Genomic DNA, 18590 nt, shown 5'->3' on the forward strand with positions numbered 1-18590 from the left:
CTCCGTAGGCAGCAGCGTTCAGCTTTGTAAAAAATTTATTAAGCCACACTAAGACGGTACAACCAGCGGGACATCGCGGCTGGGACAGACGGGGGGCAACGTGAGCCGTGAACGCGTGAAGGGGGGCACGAAAAGCAGGAGAGGATGTTGAATATCAACAGTACTAAGAGTTGTAGGGACGGCAGGATTAGGCATAGAGGTCCTCCCTGTCGGCGGAGTAAACCTCCCCCTCCTGCAGCAGGGCGAAGTTGAGGAAGTGAGAAGGACGATGGACCTCGTGGTAAAACTCCTTGGGGTTGGCGAGCTGCAGCTCGTACTTCATGTTGGGGTCGTGGCGAACACCTGGAAGAGAGTTCATGTGTGAGCCAGCACTCCAGGTCCCTCCAACTCAGGATATTCTATGATTCTTTATCCACATGGAAGCTCCTCCGCCCATCAGGAGCTTAACGGAGCCTTCTACAGTCGCAAGAGAATTTTCAAGCAGAGCAGCAGGAAGTTTCAAAGCCACAAAACCATCACACTCTGTGTTCCACGGCTCCCTCCCTCAGAGATTTAAAAGCAACGACCCCATCATCCTTTCTGGTAGAGGAAGTCGAGTATTTTGTCTGCCCATCTCTTCATTTCCTGATCCCTTCTGCAGCTGTCTGTGGTTCACCAAGCTGCTGTACTCATTCCAGGACCCCCGCTACCCTCCCCCCTGCTGGGCACAGCTTTTCTTTTGCATCTTCCATTATCACCTCTTCTTCCTGACAGACATTAATTATTCAGTGGCAATATACCAGAGACTACAATCCAGCAACAGTCTCAGGTCTGATTTTTCCCCTGTATCAGAGTTTGCTCTCTTGCTGCCTCAAATCATTAAGAGCTGACACCCCAGTATGGCCCACCAAGGGAAGGTCAAACTACAATGCTAACATAACCCTGCCAGCTACTCAGAGAAGGTCAAGCTTCAGGACACGTAAGGAATGCTCCCCTTAAAGAGCTACTTCCTCCTCCTCCCCCAAGTTATTCATGCTGCCTCCCTTCCTGCCCCTTCCCTGGGCAGTCAGCTCACCCATGAAGTTATAGTTCCAGGATCCCTGTGCTGGAACCATGAAGAAGCCAAGGAATCGATCTGACAGCAGCATCTGCACCCTCTCGTAATGGGATGGCAGGTAGCCTTTGGGGTTGTTCCCTTTGTCCGTGTTCTGCCTGCCCCACTCGTAGCCACTTGGGGTCAGTTTGTAGGCTGTCAGTGTGCAGGAACCTGGTGTAAAACTGAAGGAGAGCAGGGAGATGGTGTGGGTCAGATTAATTTGAGACAGAGGAAAACAAGAAATGAGCAAACGGACCCTTTCTGCCACATTTTTAGATTGAGATCTTAGTGTGTTCCCAAGAAGGGAATGCAGCACAGAAGCCCTGCTGCCTCTCACCTGCAGGTGATGATGATAGTTTTCTCCCCATCCCAGGAGGGGTTGTCAGCCATGACTTTGGCATGGGTGGTGACGTCCTGTGGTGACAGCTGCGGGGACTCATTTGGTTGGGTGTGAATCCACCCCAGAGGTTCCATTTCCTACAGAATAGAAAGTGAAAACCATTTACTCAACAAGAAGAAACTGAAAGCCACGAGAAAGGTATTTTAAGAGTGCTTAAGCACAGTACAAAGTACACGGGACTAAAGGCTTCCCCCTTTCACCTGATCCCAGATTGGGCAGACTTCAGAGGTGAGTTATTGAGGCAAACACACTGGAGCTGAGTGGCAGCATGACTCCCCTGTCACCTGGATCTGTTAGGGAAGTGATGACCTTCCACCCTCCCTGGAAGCAGAAGCTCAACTCACCTTGAGGTACTCGTGCTGAGGCAGCTGCCCTGGGAGATGCACAGTCTGGTGTGTTCCCCACTGGGGTACCATCACAATGCACCGGATCTCCTTCACTTGGGGATTATCAGGAGGGCTCACTCCATAAAGGTAACCTGCAATCTAGGAACACAAACAAACATCCACTTTACGAGCCTAGAAGAGACCTCCTATAATCACGTGAGAGTTGGTGGGCAAGACCTTAGGTCCTAAAGCAAGTTTCTCTTGCCCAGCAGCTCCTCACTAGAGTAAGGTCACATCATAATTATGTTCTGGACTGAAAGCTCTTCAGGCCACCTGGCCTAAAGAAGCCTTTTCGACCTGGGATGCACTCAGCCACAGAATGGATGTCTACTTCCAGCCTAGAAACAGCAGCAAGCTCCTAGCCTTTCACCATGAGGCCCTGAGAGCTGCCTGCCCAGGACTGGTGCATGCACAAGCTGCATAGACACCCTAACAGCCTTGTTACACACTCACCTGGGCTCGGAGATCTGAGATGCAGATGAATTTCTTCAACACATTCTTGGGAAGAATGTACGTATAGCCCGTTTCCTTTATGTCATCTGATGAAACATAGATGTGGTTTGTTCTCAGGTGGAGGTTGGCGGCAGAAATCGCTCTGTGAAGAAAAGGAGATGATTATAACAGAGCCCACAGATCTCACCTCTTCCCACTGTGTAACAGCTCTGTCTTCACTCCTACCTGACTCGCCACTCAGTCTTGGAGGAGAAAGTCTGGGTTTCATAGTTGCTGGTTGTGGAGGTGATGATTTCATCCCCATGTTTGTTAACAGTGCGGGTCTGTGTGGCTGTCAGCTGTGATTGCTCCTTGGTTTGCTTCTCAATTTCTGCAATCTGCTGTCTCTGCTGAGAGGGGGCAGAGATCTCCATGCCCAGAATAATGTCTCGGATCTCTGATTGTGTTAGGGATGCAACATTCACACTGAAAGAGAAAAATCCATCATGTCAGCCACACGTCAGATCCATCTCACAAATACAAAAGCTCAGAAGGCAGACAAGGCACTACAGAAAAATGAAACTCAGACTTTTTAGGACAAGAGGAAGGACAAAAAAATCACATGATGCAAAAATAAGGAAAGGCTGATGAGATTCTGCAGCAGGACAGTAACTTACTTGTTCTTCTTGCCATAGTCAGCAAGGATCAGATCTTTCAGCTGCACTTCCACCTTGATCCATTCCTCATCTGTCAGAGTTGGCCAGATGTGGTGAGGCTCTGTTATGGTTGTCTTGTCTGGTTTCAGAATAACTTTGGCTCTATCATTATTCACATGCAGTGCCCGGAGAATCAGAATCAGACGTGAGAATGCCTTGGAGAGAGAAAACAAAACAAAACAAAAAGATGCAGCTTGTCAGAAAGAGCACAGTGTACTTGGCTTTCTTCCATCACATCACTCATCTGCTTGGGCGCAATGAGAGCCCATGAGAATTGTAAGTAAATCAATCTGAAGAAGAATTCAGGCAGACCAAGAGCAAGCTCTCTGGAGCAAACATGGAAGGACTTCTGAAACCTTGGCTCTCATTTTGTGCCAGTGGGAAAGCAAAGTGCAGATTATGCATGACATCCTCACCGTGTAGGAAGAGATGGTTTTCAGCCAGTCATCATAGAGATTGAAGAGAACCATCTGAGGTTCAGTAGCCTTCAGGATGAGATCACCAAACTTCTCCACTTTCAGACAGGCCTGGAAAGGCAGCTGCAACTCAGAGCCTTTGATCACAATATTGGGGAAATCCAGCAAGTGCACCTAGAGTTTATTGAGAAGAGGAATTAATTCACAACTAGAGCAAAACATTAATCCAGATTAAGCCTTTCCCGGGAACACAGAACTGTTCTGCAACCTCATGAAGACTTTATAATGTCCCTGCATTGCACTGCGTGCTTTGTTACCTCAAGTGGGTCCAGCATGCCCTTTCGAGTCACTATGATCTGCTTAGGCTGCTCCTCCACAGGAAGCGAGCGGATCAAGGCAGCCACCTCTTCAGCAGTCTTCCACTTGGCCAGCTACAAAGAGACAGCTGGGTTAGAAGAATATCTCCTAGCTAACAGCAAAGTCTTCACACCTCTTGGAATCAGAGACACCCAAATCAAATTCTAAAAATACAACAGAAATTTATGGCTTGTTTCAGATCAGTGACAAGGCCTAACATTTCCCTCTTAGTGATCACAGAGGGCAGTTCCCATTCCTAGAGTTCAGTTACTCCTGACTGGCTTGCAAAAACAGCTGATTACACCACCTCCCTGGCTCCAGCACCTCACAGTCTTTGCACTGCACAGGATGTTCGGCCAAGAGCAATGTGATTTGCTGTACCAGTGAGCACAGCACCATTTCTCAAGTGCTGCTTGACACAGGCTCTTTAAAGCTCAAAAACATCACAACATCAGTGTCTGCATTCTTACACTTTTTTATCCCATGCTATGGTTGCCAGAGCACAGGTTACGCTCTAGCAGTGGGGGCTCCAAACTTGTTTCAAGGCAGGAAGAAAGACATTCAGCAATGCTTTCTGCTCAACTGAGTATCCCAAAACATCAGTGCATGTCCCTGCCTCACTGCCAAAAGCACAAAAAGCAGCCAGGTCCCACCTGCCCGAGACGCTTCTGTCCTGCCCACACAGATGTGTGAATGATCTTCAGGAAGAGCTGTCCAGTCCTAGGGTTGAAGATGAAAATGGCTCCATTGATAGGTTTTGTGGTCAAATTCCCTTCAAAAGTCTGAGAAAATATGAAGTGGAAAGTACAGTGAGATGAATGCAGCCCATCCAACCATTTACACAACAGCTGACTTGTTAAACGCTTTGAACAGGAAATGCAAGGACTGCTGTGTGCACAGTGCAGAAGATTTGGGTGCATGTTCAATCCTAGTTTTCCCTCAGGCAGACTTCCTCAATCATCCTGAGCAAAGGACATTTACAGCCCCTATCCTTCCCCCTTAAGATGCAACTCTGGCCTTACCTTGTGAATGGTCACTCTGTACACATTGGTGTCATCCACAAACCAGATGATCTGGTTGGAGAAGAGCTCTCCATAGTTCTGAGAAGAAAGGTAGGGTTCTGTGGGCTCAGATGAGTACAGCTGCAAGCCCTTGCGGATTCGTTCTCTCAACACATACAGTGCAGGATTTGCTTTCATAATTTTAGCCATAGCCTGCTGGATCAGAGGTTTGCTACCAGGGAACCAGTTCCCATATGCACTGACGGGGAAAACAGAGAGAAACAGTTGTTGCCATCAGGTCTAAGATGGAAGGACAACAGCACAAGTCTTCATGTGCAGCAGACAGGCACCTTTCTGCTTTCTGTCTACTAGTGGATGATTTCTTCTGTGATGTTCTTGGAGCTGTTCAGCTATAGCTTTTCCCTACTCTTCCCCTCAGTGGGAAGCCACAGCATGCACGTGCAGCAGTCCCACAAGAATTGCATCTTCTGCAACTGTCATACTAGAGAGGTCTGCTTGATGGGACACCTCTGCCTTGCTCTTTCATGAAGAACAGTTGTCTCCTCTTACAGATGGCCTTTAAACAAGGCCTGCCCCTGAACTCCCATCTGACAGAGATCTCTTAAGAAAACAAATGATCAGTGAGCTGAACAGTTATTACAGCAACTCCAAACTGGGCTGTGTTCCAGGCAGAAGATGCACCAACAGACACCCATAAACTATCAATTACAGCTAAAATACAGACGGTGCAGTTCTTACCTGTGTAAATTATAGGCCAGATCAATGGCAATGAGCACGCCAGTAGGAGATGGATAGATACTCATGTTGTCTGTAGTGTAGTCCAGGAACTTGGCTCTAGCATAGCGCTCAATATCATGGGAATCATAATCGCCCCAGCGCAGCTGGATATCTATCCAGTACTTCTGAGTGGTGGTGCTGTCCATCACATCTCTAAGAAAGCAAGCCAGAGTAATTAAATCTTGCATAGAACTCTCCTGCAGTTGCTGCACATCTCTTTGGCAGAGAGTAACTGCTACCAAGCCTGATCACTGAAGCCAGGTACAATACGCACACCCTACTGAAAAGAGAACATCTACCCATACTAGCCCTGCACTTTCCAGGCATGACCATGTCCTCCTCTGTACCCAGAGAAGTATGTCAGCCCTGGGCTCCCAAGATATAAGGCCTTTTGCTCAAGGACAAGCTCAGTAGCTCTTCTCTGCAGAAATAAAAGGGAAACACTCACTTGGAATCTGCAAGCAATGATGGACGTGACACATTCCACTTGTAGGAAGCGAAGAGAAGGATATCTGCACATGAGGAATTCATCTTGTATGATTTTCTGGGGTGGATTGTCTCCTTCTGCACTGTCTCAATCTCTAGAGCATCCAACTCCTGATCAAACACCTGGGGAAAAGGCAGTCAAAGGTGAGCTGTGTTCAATCAGTTTAACTAACAGTCTATCCACAACACAGACATAAGCAGGAACCCGGGAAAATCCAGTTTCCTCCCCTTCTCTGTCAAATTACTAGAATTGCTTTGCTATGGTCATGAGCAGGAGGCTGTTAGTACAAAAGGAGTGAGCGTGCACTGAACAAACCTACTTAACACACTGCTCACCTGACACAAATCCATTACAATGCTCTCGTGGATCTTCTGCCACAAGTGAGCTCGGAAAATCTGAATGAGAGAAATCTTCAGCGTGGGGATCTTGCCATGCATAAATATACCTGTCAAATCCAGCTGCACCTGAAAGCCAACATATACCTGCAAATGAAAAACAGGAGTGAGAACACATAACAGCACAATTGATGGAGTTTAGAAAACAGACCTGCTGCTGCTCAGAAGGCTTAGATCTACAATTCACCTAAAGAACCAGTTTAACTGCTCTTAACTCAGCACAAGTTCCTAAAGGTAATTCCAGATACTTACGTTGGCTCTGTTAATGGTAGGAGACCACCACAGAGTAAATCTTCTGTTTGGAATCTGATTCAAACCCGATCTCTGGGCATTTGTCAGCTTCTTCCACTTCATGGACTCCTCAAAGCCACTGGCCTTCTCCCTAGAAGAGACAATCAACTGTGTTAGATGATCCTAATCACAGCTGATTTTCATGGACCACAAAGAAAAGAATCAAGGCACAAGCACATAAGGAGCAAGGACTGCTTCATGTAAAGAATTTTCATGGAATCACATGCATAAATCTAGTTATAGTGCAATGCCAGGTACCCTCAAACTGAACTATAGGGTGTGCTCCTGGAAAACAGAACAGCTCAGCAGAGTAAGTGTAGCTTGAGCCAAGAACTCCTCCTGGTGCATCACTAAGCCCCAATTTGCACAAGGCCAGATCAAGGTTTCTCTTACCAGAAGAGACCCTCCCACGTTGGGAAGTAAGTGCCCTTGAAGAGAGTGTGCTCCAGGATCCCCTCCACTCCACCCAGTGCTTGGATCATATCAGTGCGGTAGTTGTTCAGGTTCCACAGCTTCCCATCGTGGCGTTGATGTGTCCACCAGAATGGATTCTGTTTCAGGACCTGTAAACAACAGCCCACCAGTGAGCAGCTCCGCATTCACATCATTAAACCATGCTGCATTAATTTCAGGAACCAAGACGATGTCAGCTAACAAGTAAAAAGCTTCATACACCCATCCTGGAAGATACAGCTCATCTACAAGTTTGGCTAGTACCTAGCAGGCAATTCAGACTGGGCAGTATCTAAGATGATGCCTGAAATTCACACTGAGAAATTCCCTGTCAATACCTGATACTGCTTGAAGTCAGTCCTGACTCTCCATCCTTTATCATAAGCTAGGGTATGTCGGTCCTTCTGGAAAAGGGTGTTAATACGAGGAATTCCTCTGTCCCACGAGTCCTCCAGATCTTCCAGTGTCAGACGCCTGAAGAAAAAAAACATTCCCACACATTCTGTTACCTCTCAATTTTATGGCAGTGCATTAATATTTCAGGCGATGAGATCACAGAAAGAATACAAATTTCAAGGGTCTAGCAGGAGAGGTTCTAAAATGACTGACACTCAGAAGCTCAGAAAAGCATCCAGAGCCATCACGATAAACAGGCTGATGTCAAACAGCCAAAAGGATAAGCCTGCCCTTGTAAGTGAGCAGAACTAAGGAAATGGGTCTGACATCAGCTTTTCCTGGCACCACCTGGCATATCATTTGCTTTCAGTTATGCCAAGGCTGTATTGCTTGCAGAGTCCATGCCTTCTCCAGAGGTAAGAGTGTGCTTGGCAGGCAGTTTGTACCATATATCAGAGGTCCAGCAAGGTCTGCAGAATTCAAACAATGCAAGGCTTCCCAACTCTGCCTGCCTCCCCACAGACACACACAGATCTAACTGAACATGGAAATATACCTGTTCTGGGCTATAGCCTCTTGTCGCTTGAGAGCATATTCTGCCCACACTCTCTGAGAGTCAATGAACTCACTCTCCCACGGCTGGATGTAACGATACAAATTTGGGATGAGCTGGTCCTCCTCGTGACTCATCCCTGAGCGGAAATGAGTAATGCCAACATCAGTCTGCTTGGACCACCTGGAGCAGAGAGGCAGAAGAGTGAGGTAGGAGCAATGGGACATCACCAGTCACATTGGTATGACCTACAGCAAAGACAACCTATCTCTGTAGCAAGTTGTGGTTTAAAATTCCCAAATATTTTAATGAGAAAGAATATCTAACAGAACACTTAAATCAGGTGGGCATTTCAGATAGGGCAGTATTACTCACCTCAGGTCAGACTGTGGGATAAGAACATGTCCCATAGAGAGCATGCCCAGACCTCCCAGCTCTTTAGGGGTGTAGAATACCACAGGTGGAAAACGGCTAGGCATTTTGGAATTCAGACCAATTTTGATTCGAGTCTGGATTTTATTCTCACACTTCACCAGCAAGTCAAGCAGCTCCTGAGTATTTACAACAGCTTCCCGGAAATATGTCATCAAGCCAATCAGAGCTGTATTCCATTTATTGACAATCTAAAAAGGAAGGCAAAGGATCAGTTCTCAGCTCGTTCTTCAAGCATCTGCAGGAAGGTTTGTCACACAGCTCAGTTCCACCTTACCTTAGTGAAGGTTGTAGAGCCAGATGCCATGAGGATCTGCCTCACTCTGTTGTGAAATCTCTGCATAGACTCGTCGTCAACGCGCAGGAAGCACTGAGCTGTGCGCTCCTTGGTGACCTGCAAGAGCACAGGGCTATGGGTCACTTTCAAAGCACAGGAAGGGAAGAGTCTAAGCAGTTTTGGGTCCTCCCTTATCACTCTCCAATGATTTCCCATCCCTCACAGGAAATAAAGCTCCCAAATTCATTTTAGTTCTACCCGTCGATGTGCTCAGCTACACAGCTGCCCAACACACATTGCCAAGTACTCCCCCAAGACAGGTACAAGCCTTGCTTTGATGCTGGGTACAGACAAGCAGGGATTGCTTTCCCAGCCTGCCAAACTCTCCCCCTACCTCATTCTGCAGGTTCCAGACACCATCCTTGTGGGTGAACTCCTCATAGCTGGTGCGGCATTTGGGCAAAATGCGGCACTCAAAACCACACATGTTGAACAGCAAATTGGGGTTATCCTTGCTGTAAACAGACACGAAGCTGTTCTCCCACTGCACTGTGGTGACGGATCGAGGCAGGCGGTTCTTGATATCCCAGAATACAGCACGGCCACTGAAACAGAAGGCATGCACAGTGAGGCCAGGCCCTGAAATTAAGGTGAAACGCAAACTGGACGAGTTCTCACTGCTTTCTCATCACTATGGTCTCTCACATCAATCACTCTCTGTCAAAACTATGACCACAAACCTCCTCATCTCTTCTTCCTTTCCTGAGTACCTGCCTGTCAACCTTGACTATTTATTTATCACAACTAATTTTCCCCACCACTCTACTCCTTGTGTTTCCAGGCTGCATCACTTACAGGTTGACATCATGCTTCATGAGGCGCATCCGAGCATCCCGAGGCCAGCACTTCTTATTGTTGTAGCCTACAATGTTCTCGTTGTTGGGATCTGGATGCTCTGTCAGGTACCGTTGAATCAAGTCCCTTGCCTCATCTGCTGTAAACCTGGAAATTAACAGAAAAGGATCTGTGGTGACACAAACATCTTCCTCAGATGGACTGCACACACAGATAAGCACCTGGAGAGCTCTCACCTGAAGAAGATGTGAATGCGGTCGATGTATCTGCAGAAAAGGCGAATGGGATGGGCCACCTCAGTTGCAATGTCTTGGAAGCTGAGGAAGTCATTGGGCATCTGGGGAGGTCCAGCCATTTCACTGGCACGGTGCAGACCCAGCACCAGCAGGTCCATCACAAGCCCATAATACTGGACAATGAAGGAAGCAAACTGCAATCCACGAATAATCCCATAGGAGTTTGTGTGATTCATGTCCTGAGGAAAAACAAGTGTGAGAAACCTGACTGTCACAAACCCCAGAAACATTTATCTGAGCAGCTGCTTTTCAGCAGGGCCCAACAGGGTTTTCTTAATCCCTAATCACCTCTTTCCTCAGCAAGTCTTGTATCCCAGTTCCCCCTTCAGCACCACCACCACCACCCACGGGTCACAAACCACTCAATTACACAGACCACACATTTTCTGACAGTAATCATCACCTTGTAGTTGATCACCACGTTGTTTTTTGCTGTCATGTAGTCAGCAATGTTGTGATCAACAATAAGACGCAACAGCCTGTTGAGTAACGTCAGGTCAATCTTCTCATACATCTTCTCAAATCGAGATTCCAGCATCACATTGCATTCACCTTCACTCGTTTCCCAAACATCTTGCAGATTATTAATGCCTGAGGAGACAAATAAACGTGTCATGTTACACGACGTGGAAGATTTGAGTGCAGAAGCAGCTTTCCAGGCATGAAAAGTCAGCATATTTTCTGTAGTGTTTTTCAGCCCCTTTTTTCCTTCCAGTCTACCCAGAAGTTGGAACAGAAATATGTAATCAAACACAAATGTTACAGAATTTCTCTTCCTCCAGTGCTAACCTACAAAATACAGCCTCAGAGTGCAGCAGCAAATTGTATTACTGCTGCAAGTATGAAAATTCAGCTTTTGAGTGCACACTTTAGCAGCAAGCTCCTGATAAAAAAAAAAACCTCATTTTACCATGGAACACAAGACCCCACTAACCTTGGCACCACTTGTACACTAGCAGCGGAGGAGGTTCAGTGTCAGCAGGCTTGATCCAAGGAGGGAAGAGTCTTCTTTTATCAGCCTCATACCACAAGTACTGATCCAGATAAGCATCTGTGATTTTCTCCAAGGGCTCAACATCATAAACAGGAACCAGGTGGCTGTAGAGATCCATGAACTCAATGCCAACCTGGAAAAGAGAAGGTAAATCTGAAGCCTATACCTGACAGAGAACACTCTTGATAGCCTTGCTGCCATTTTGTACCTGAACACAGTGCAAGTTTTTTTGTATTCTCTGGTTTTCACCACAATACTTACCTCCTTGAAGGCTCTCTGAGTTAAAAGGTGTCGTTTGATTCTGGACAGAGCTTCATGAGGATTGTCATAAGCCTGTTCAATCAAGCCCAGCTCCTCCCTCTGTGACTGATTCAGGCGAGATTTCACACTGAAAGTGAGAAAGAGCAACAGTTTGTGCACTCAAGCACAAACAAATATCTGCTGCATTCAACTGATGAAAGATAAGTGTTCAATCAGTTGCTCAAGACAAGATCTCTAATTCCTCACAATTCACAGTCAGCCCCAATTGGCAGAGTACATTAAGAATGCCCAAGCAGCCTTGGCAGTACCACAACCTTCAGCCTCAACCTGCCCATTCTGGATAAATGTTATGGTGTACTCAATTCCAGGAATAATGGAGAACAAAATAGTTTCAGAAGCCTTACCCAGAGCAGATGTCTGACTCTTGAGAGAAATCAGTCGCTTCCCAGTGCTTACCTGTAAGCTTCCTTCAGCCTCTCCAGGGCCAATATGAGCAACTTGGTATCGTGCTTGTAGGACAATGGGGGGAATGGAATGGGTGAGAACCTCCTGCTTTCCAGCCAGTGCACTGTGGTTGTGTACACAGCAACGGCCTCTTCTGCGGTGATATAAGGCCCATCCTGCACAACCACAACACCATGATTAGTCAGTGAAAGTTTGCCTGTGGAAACAGCACCAACTTGGGCAACTTCAGGCAATACAGAAGTACCTTCAAGTAATTATGCTGCCGTTCCTGCTCAGCTTTTAAGTAGAGTCTGGTCAGCCGGCCCAGATTCTTCTTACAGACAGTCTTGTCCACGGTGGCACCCCGACGGATACGCTCTCTGTTGTAGTGAGCTGTGTTTGTCCACCAGTCAGCTTTTGCCTTCACATACCTCAGGATCATGTTCTCAATAGGAGTTGGCAGCCCGGGAACCTGGGAAGTGAGAAGTAACATCAGGGCAGAAAGAGCAGGAGCCTTTGTAAGAGCAGTTCAGCCTGACAGATGTTACAATTGAAAGAAAGGCCAAAAGAGGGACTTACCTTCCAGGGGATATTGGCCTTCCAGCACCGCCAAGCCTCACTCAGATGCTGCAGGATAGTTCTGGCTTTGTTCTGTTTGATCCCTTCTGGCATCATGTCCAGAATGTCATGCATAACAGCTGCCCTCAGCTCCAGGTCAAAGTGAGACTCCACACGCTGCTTTGTGACAGTCTTTGCTACACCCTTTGAGTGACGGCCTGCAAAAACCAAAATACTTCAGCACTTCAGCCATTACTGAGCAGTGCTGCACTTCTTTGTACTAAAGGAGCATCCTCCAGAAACATGCAGGATGCCAGAAGTTGTTCAACTGCTACACCATTGGAGAGGTTGGAATACATGATCAGGAAGCTACTGACTCCAGAGTGCTATGGATCAGGGAATCCCATTTCCATTTGGAAACTATTGTGGATATGCTGGTGTTGTAAGAGCTCTAAACAAGACAACAGCCATTGGGACTGATGTGGAATACAGACACAAACTATCACTTGAACGAGAAATCTGGAGTTTAAGCTGGCAAGCAAACAGCATTAATCTTTACCAGACACCCCTTGTGTCCAAGATTTACACAATGTGCTGACCTTCAAACTGCCTGGCCAGCAGATTCCCCAGCCAGCGTTCCAGCAGTGGCGTGATGCCCCTCATGAAAAACAGCCACACTCTCCAGCCTGGAGCCCAGAAGCCACAGCCTGGACCTTTGCCCACAGGCCCCTGGAAGAAGAGAAACATGGTAACAACAACTCATTTGCTGACACTCCAGAACACCTCTCTGGTTGGTCAGTTCACCTGGGGTCACCACCCCACTGGAAAAGTGGAACTTACTGTGTTAAACCTGTAGTAGATGAGATGTTTCAGGTCCTTGCACATACGAATCTGCCTCATTAGTTTGTACTTGTATCTGTACATCCCTGTCAGCTGACCAACATGGGCAAAGATGTACTGCAAGCCATCTGCTAACTGAAACACAATGAACACAGTCAGAGATAACAATAAATGCTACACACACTGCCTCAAGAAGCCAGGCTTATTCTGTAACTAGGAGTAGAGTGCATCAGGCTGCCGAAAGCTCCTACCAGTCACTCATGAGATAACCAATTCATGTAAGCTACGATAACAGCAGAATTTCACACAACACTGCGTGTTTTCTCCACTGCCTTTTTCTCCAAAACACTGCAACAATCAGTCATTTTGTGCATCCTGTATGAGCCCACCCTGATATTCCTTCTCTCAACTTCCCCTCCCCACCTTTAAAAGAAAAGAAGAAAGAATCAGGCCTACCTGAAATGCATCTACATTTCCAAGTCTGTACTGGACGTGGCTGTCCACCACCAATTTAGTCAGCCGCAGAACCTCTCTGCACAAATGGAAAGCATTACCAAAACGGGATTTTTTCCTTTCCTGGGAAAGAAAGAGATTCAGCATTTCTGTAATAATGTTGCCTAAGAGTCAAACAGCTCCAATTTAATCTGTACAACAACAGAACAACTGAGTCACTGTGGTCAGTATTACCACATTAGCTACTACTTAAATCTTCAAGTAAACATTACTGTTAAGCACATGGGTTGTACCTTAGTGGTGAGGGTCTTCACTGGCTTCAGGTTAAAGTTGTAATCCAAGTGAAGGTAGTTCAGGTTCTTTCTGTGGATCAGCAAGTTCAGCATATTGTAGCCCTGGCGACACACCTGCAGGCCTACTTCCACCCAGTCCAGCTTCGTTGACTGGAAAAACTTTGTAGCCTTGAAGGAGCGGAATAGGTACCTGAAGAGAGAATAGTCTTTAATTAGCTGTATCCCTTACACAGCTCAGCAGTTCCCCAACTGAATAGGTCCAATTTACCTCTTCTTCTGGGCCTTAGGGGGTCTGTGCTTGAGGGCATTTAAAACATAGTATTTCAGCAGCTTCTGATAGGAGACTCGTACTTTCACTGGCTGGCCAGCTGGGCAGTGCTCACGATACCTAGGGGTGAAAAAGACTTTAAATTTTCAGATAACTTATATTCCTTCAAAAATGAGTCTACAGACTATCCTAAAATCTCTAGAAACCAGGCAAACTTCACAAGATCACTTTTTTCTCCACTGTAACATACCATTAATATTAATATCACAATCACTAGAATAGTCCCCACAGGAAGAACTCACCAGTTCTTGACCAGTGGGATGTCAAGAGCTCTCCGAGTCCTACCAGACCTCAGATTGAATGGCCGTGGGGCCCACAGCAGGGCAATGCCATTGGCTGTGTTGTCTGTGTACAGTGGGGTATCCTTCAAGAAAGGTTCCACAAACTCTGGTAACTCAAACTCTTCATCATCATCAGGCAGCGGTTCCTGACTCTGAAACCAGAAACCACACAACACTTGTTTCCTGGATGATTCAGTGCTTCAACTTAGTTTTCTAAGTTAATCGAGTAAAAAGCATTTATTTCTTGTCAGGGAATAAGTGCAACAACGCTGATTATCTGAGAAGCAAAAAGCACTCTACAAGGTGTCAACAGGCAGAATTACCTCTGGCTATCTGTCAGAAGACCATAAAATAACACTGCAATTTAGGCACTGAACTTTATCCTAGAGAGCACAGGACACAGCTTTGAGCAATTACAGAACACAGAAAACAGCTGATAACTGCATGAGGTTTTTCTTTGTGAAAGGGCTTGTGCTTTCTCCTGAAATAGGTATGCATCTATGCCGTTATCAGAAACAAGGTTACAAAAAGATGCTAAAGTCCCATTGCCTCCACACGTTTTACTGTAGGTTCTCCTGGACAGTGACTCACCTTAACAGAATGTCTGTGTGAGATGGGGTTGATCAGCGGATCGAAGTAAAAAGCTGGGAGATCAGGATCTTCTGTTTTAATGAAAACAACGTTTGGAGTATGATACCTACAACACATAACAAGTATGAGAGCATGCTGGTGGCTTCTCCCTCCTGTCCTCACCCTTGAGACTGCTGCACTTACCAAGTCAGGTGGACATGGTGGGGAAGGTTATTGTACAGGTATGGGAAAGCAATTTTGTACTCTGTCCTGATTGGCTGCCTGATGATAATTTTGTTGATGTCGTTAAACTCATTCCAGTCTTCATCCCTCAAAAAAGGAAAAAAGAAATTGTCACCCAAGCATTTGGGGAGACAGAAAGATAAATATTCTTGACCAAAGATGCAGTATCAGTGCCTTTCCTTTAGCTTATTCTTCACAATAAGAACCACTGTCCAAAGCAACAAGCATATCACAATGCTAAAAAGAGCAAATGCTCAGAATTAACTAACCCAACAAAAGGTACATGATAACAGATCAGTGACCCTCATGATCTTTTCCCAGGTAACTGCCTATCTTTACTCCGAGATTTAACACTTACTGCAGATTGATGTCTCTAACAAGAGGCTCAAACTTGGGACCTCCAGGAATAGCCATGTTCAGCGCCTTGGAAGTGAAAAATGCTTTCAGATCAAACAAATAGAAATAGTTGTCATCCACAAGATCAGTGAGCAGCTGATTGGCCAGACGATACAGTGTGGACATCATGGGCAGAGTGAACTGCCAGCGCTGGTAGGTAGAACCATTCACATACCTGCAGAGAAACAAAGGGGCATAGGGCACTCATTACACAGCCAGAAGACAATTGGTCCTTTACCTTTCTGCTGTTTGCAGAAAATATTAAGGACAGCTAACTCTTGTCCCCCTCTAGACAGAAAAGTAAAATTTACAGGCTTACTGAATATTTCTATGGACTACAACTGCCCGGCTCCCCTCCATCTCCATATCCAAACTAACACACCAATGTCTGACAAGATTCAAGAGCCTCCAGTGTGCAAGCACACTCTATATTTAATATATAAACTCAAATAAAAACTAGATGATCCAGGTTTTCATCTTTATGGTGTGGCAAGAAACATCAGATTTTTACCTGCCTGGACAGAGAGGCCTTGATTGCCTTCCCTCAACACTGAAGACAGAGGGATGACTTTAAGCAGTCAGATTCCCTCTCCTATCCTTGAGGGAAGATCTTCTCATCCCACCAACATCACTCATAGACCAACATTATACAAGCAAAAGTAATGCACTTTTGCGTACGTGTAATTTACAGAGTGCATAAAGATTTTGTTGTTTATTTTCTTAAATCCCCACAGTGAACTGTGCTACCAGGCAGGCACATACTTTCTATTGTCTTTCAATGGCTGATGGTCATAGAACCAGTCCAGCACTGGGGCATCTTCCTCCGGATCCAGTTCAAGCTGAATTGCTTCCAGAGGCTCCACATCTAGAATGTTATCAGCATAATCCAGAGGAGGTTCTTCATCATCAAATGGGGGAAATCTCATCCTCTTGAAGTGACGTCTGTCCCTTTTCTCTCGCCTCATCATAATCCACATGGACCTGGCAGAAACCAGAGACCATTACACCCATTTATTGTTGATGCACAGTTATTCACTCACAGTGTCCCTCGAGAGTTAAGGAAAAAGCACTTACCCCCACTGTGCAATGTACACTGGTTCTATAACCCAGGGAATCTCATTCACAAAAGAGATGGCTCCTGTGATGTGATACAGGACTGGAACATCTCTGATTTGCTCCCAGGGCATAGGCATGTTCTCCAAGAGCTTCAGAACAGCGTGAGGCATGTACTTCAGAGCACTACAACCAGAAATCAAGGAAGATCACAGCTGGAAGGCATCTCCAGAGAACAGTCACCTGTCTGCAGCAAGTTCAGTTACCTGTATACCTCCCACTTCTAAAAACTGCTCAGCTAACCTGCTCATAAAAGCCTCCAGTGATGAACCCACAAATTTTCTTTACTATTCTTCTGCTTCACAGATTCCACTACCAAAAGGTTTTTTTCTACTGGTTGGCTTCTGAGGTATTGTTATAGATTAAAAACTTTCAAGAATAATAATACTAAAAAATATTGAATGAGTTTTTATGGGTAACTGTACATTAACACAACAGACTGTGCTTTGCACATGACAGTTCTCTGAGCCCAAACAACAGAGAAACACCCACAGAACATTTTAATAACAAAAAAAAAAAAAAAAAGATTAGTTCATAATCTCCCCCCAAAACCTCTTTCAAGCAGTATGCTACTCAAAACGATGCTTTTCTTTAAAAACTCCAAGGAACGACTTCATCAGCTTATCCTCTCCTGCACCCTGCTGACACCCTCGTGCTGTGATGCTGCTGTCTGAGCACAGCTGCCCCTGAAGCCCTGCGCTGAAGGCGCTGCCCCTCAGGGGGAGCTCCGTACCCCAGGTAGACGCGCTTGTCGTGGCGGAACTTCCTGTTGGTCATGTCACCGTGGTCGCGGATGATTTTCCGGACGTGTTCGGGAGGCATGTCCTCCTTCTGCGCGTCCACGAAGCCGAATTTCCTCTTTTCCGCATAACGCTTGGCCTGCAGTTGTTGCCACTTGCGGGCTGCGGGGACAGAAAAGCAACGGGACGGGGTCAGGCGCGCCCCGTTCGGCGAGGCGGGATGGGTAAAGGCCTCACGCACCTTTCTCCTGCAGCTTCTCCTCAGACATGTAGTCGGGCAGCGGCGCCATCGGGGTCGGCACCGGCGCGCAGCCGCCGCGGTACGGGAAGACGGCGGCCATGGCGACGCACCTGCGGAGAGGGAAGAACGGGCTCAAAGCGGGATCGCGGCTCCCACCGGACCCTCCCACGTCCCTGAGGCCCGCCCCACCCGCACACACCGATCGCTCCGACGTCCCGCGCTACCCAACAACAATGGCGGCGCAGCCCACCGCCACCGCGCCTGCGAGACCCGGATGTGGGCGGTGTGCGCAGCCAGAGGGCTCGTCCAATCAGCCTTCGGGCTGTCTGACAGACAGCGAGAACAGCCTATCAGAGCGCGGAAAAGGCAGGAGGCGGGATCAAGTGCGGAAGAGGAAAAGAAGCTGTGCCTAGAGTACACTTCCGGTTGAATGCTTTTTCCTTTCCGGTCCCGCCCTCTGCCGGTTTTGATTGGTGGAGAGAGATAGCGGTGACAGCACGACGCCGGCTCTGGTTGGACAATCAGACCCAGCTGTGAGGCCCAACAGCCCTGGGGGTGTGAGGCCGTCTGGGGTTTTCCTCGGGCAGCCCCCACCTCGTACCTGGGTTTCCCTTGTGAGAGAGAGGCCATCCCTTGTCCTTCTGCCTCTGCCCCCATAGGAGGGGAAGGTTCCTCTCCCAAAGGTGGGCCCTGTTTCCTTCAGGGGAGACATACAGGGCATTGACAAAGTGTTCCCATGCTCCAGGCTGTGCGGAGCTGCCAGGCCACCACTGTGAGACATCCCTGCAGGCCCCCAGTGTGAGGCATTGGCGTGGCAGC

At 47.0% G+C, this 18590-nt stretch overlaps 1 protein-coding gene across 1 annotated transcript; it reads right to left on the reverse strand.

Annotated features, from left to right (window-relative positions):
* Window positions 1-17: 17 nt before the first annotated feature.
* On the reverse strand, window positions 18-18090 carry PRPF8 (pre-mRNA processing factor 8). Its single transcript, XM_031591717.2, has 43 exons — window positions 17971-18090; window positions 17772-17881; window positions 17524-17692; window positions 16752-16916; window positions 16440-16658; window positions 15640-15852; window positions 15243-15368; window positions 15060-15165; window positions 14430-14620; window positions 14128-14247; window positions 13860-14049; window positions 13570-13689; window positions 13114-13248; window positions 12873-13002; window positions 12295-12491; window positions 11981-12187; window positions 11728-11891; window positions 11272-11398; window positions 10951-11143; window positions 10420-10607; window positions 9957-10195; window positions 9721-9867; window positions 9260-9470; window positions 8866-8982; window positions 8532-8779; window positions 8160-8339; window positions 7546-7681; window positions 7148-7317; window positions 6716-6845; window positions 6404-6550; window positions 6030-6190; window positions 5543-5734; window positions 4805-5042; window positions 4436-4564; window positions 3743-3856; window positions 3426-3599; window positions 2971-3164; window positions 2540-2779; window positions 2315-2456; window positions 1820-1960; window positions 1413-1552; window positions 1055-1257; window positions 18-342 (listed from the first exon to the last, which is right to left on the reverse strand). Exons 2-43 carry the CDS (start codon window positions 17869-17871, stop codon window positions 188-190), a joined length of 7008 nt encoding a protein of 2335 aa, XP_031447577.1. The 5' UTR covers window positions 17872-17881; window positions 17971-18090; the 3' UTR covers window positions 18-187.
* Between the last annotated feature and the right edge of the window lie 500 nt (window positions 18091-18590).

This window comes from Phasianus colchicus, chromosome 21 (genome assembly GCF_987193195.1).
Source record: "Phasianus colchicus chromosome 21, bPhaCol1.hap1.1, whole genome shotgun sequence".
Lineage (NCBI taxonomy): Eukaryota > Metazoa > Chordata > Aves > Galliformes > Phasianidae > Phasianus > Phasianus colchicus.

Excerpts from the sequence above, each read along its gene's own strand:
- PRPF8 (XM_031591717.2), bottom strand. The coding sequence starts at position 17,871 with ATGGCCGCCGTCTTCCCGTACCGCGGCGGCTGCGCGCCGGTGCCGACC. Across the intron at positions 17,693-17,771 it reads GGAGAAGCTGCAGGAGAAAG|CCCGCAAGTGGCAACAACTG; the intron begins GTGCGTGAGGCC and ends CTGTCCCCGCAG. Across the intron at positions 1,553-1,819 it reads CTCAGCACGAGTACCTCAAG|GAAATGGAACCTCTGGGGTG; the intron begins GTGAGTTGAGCT and ends TCTATTCTGTAG.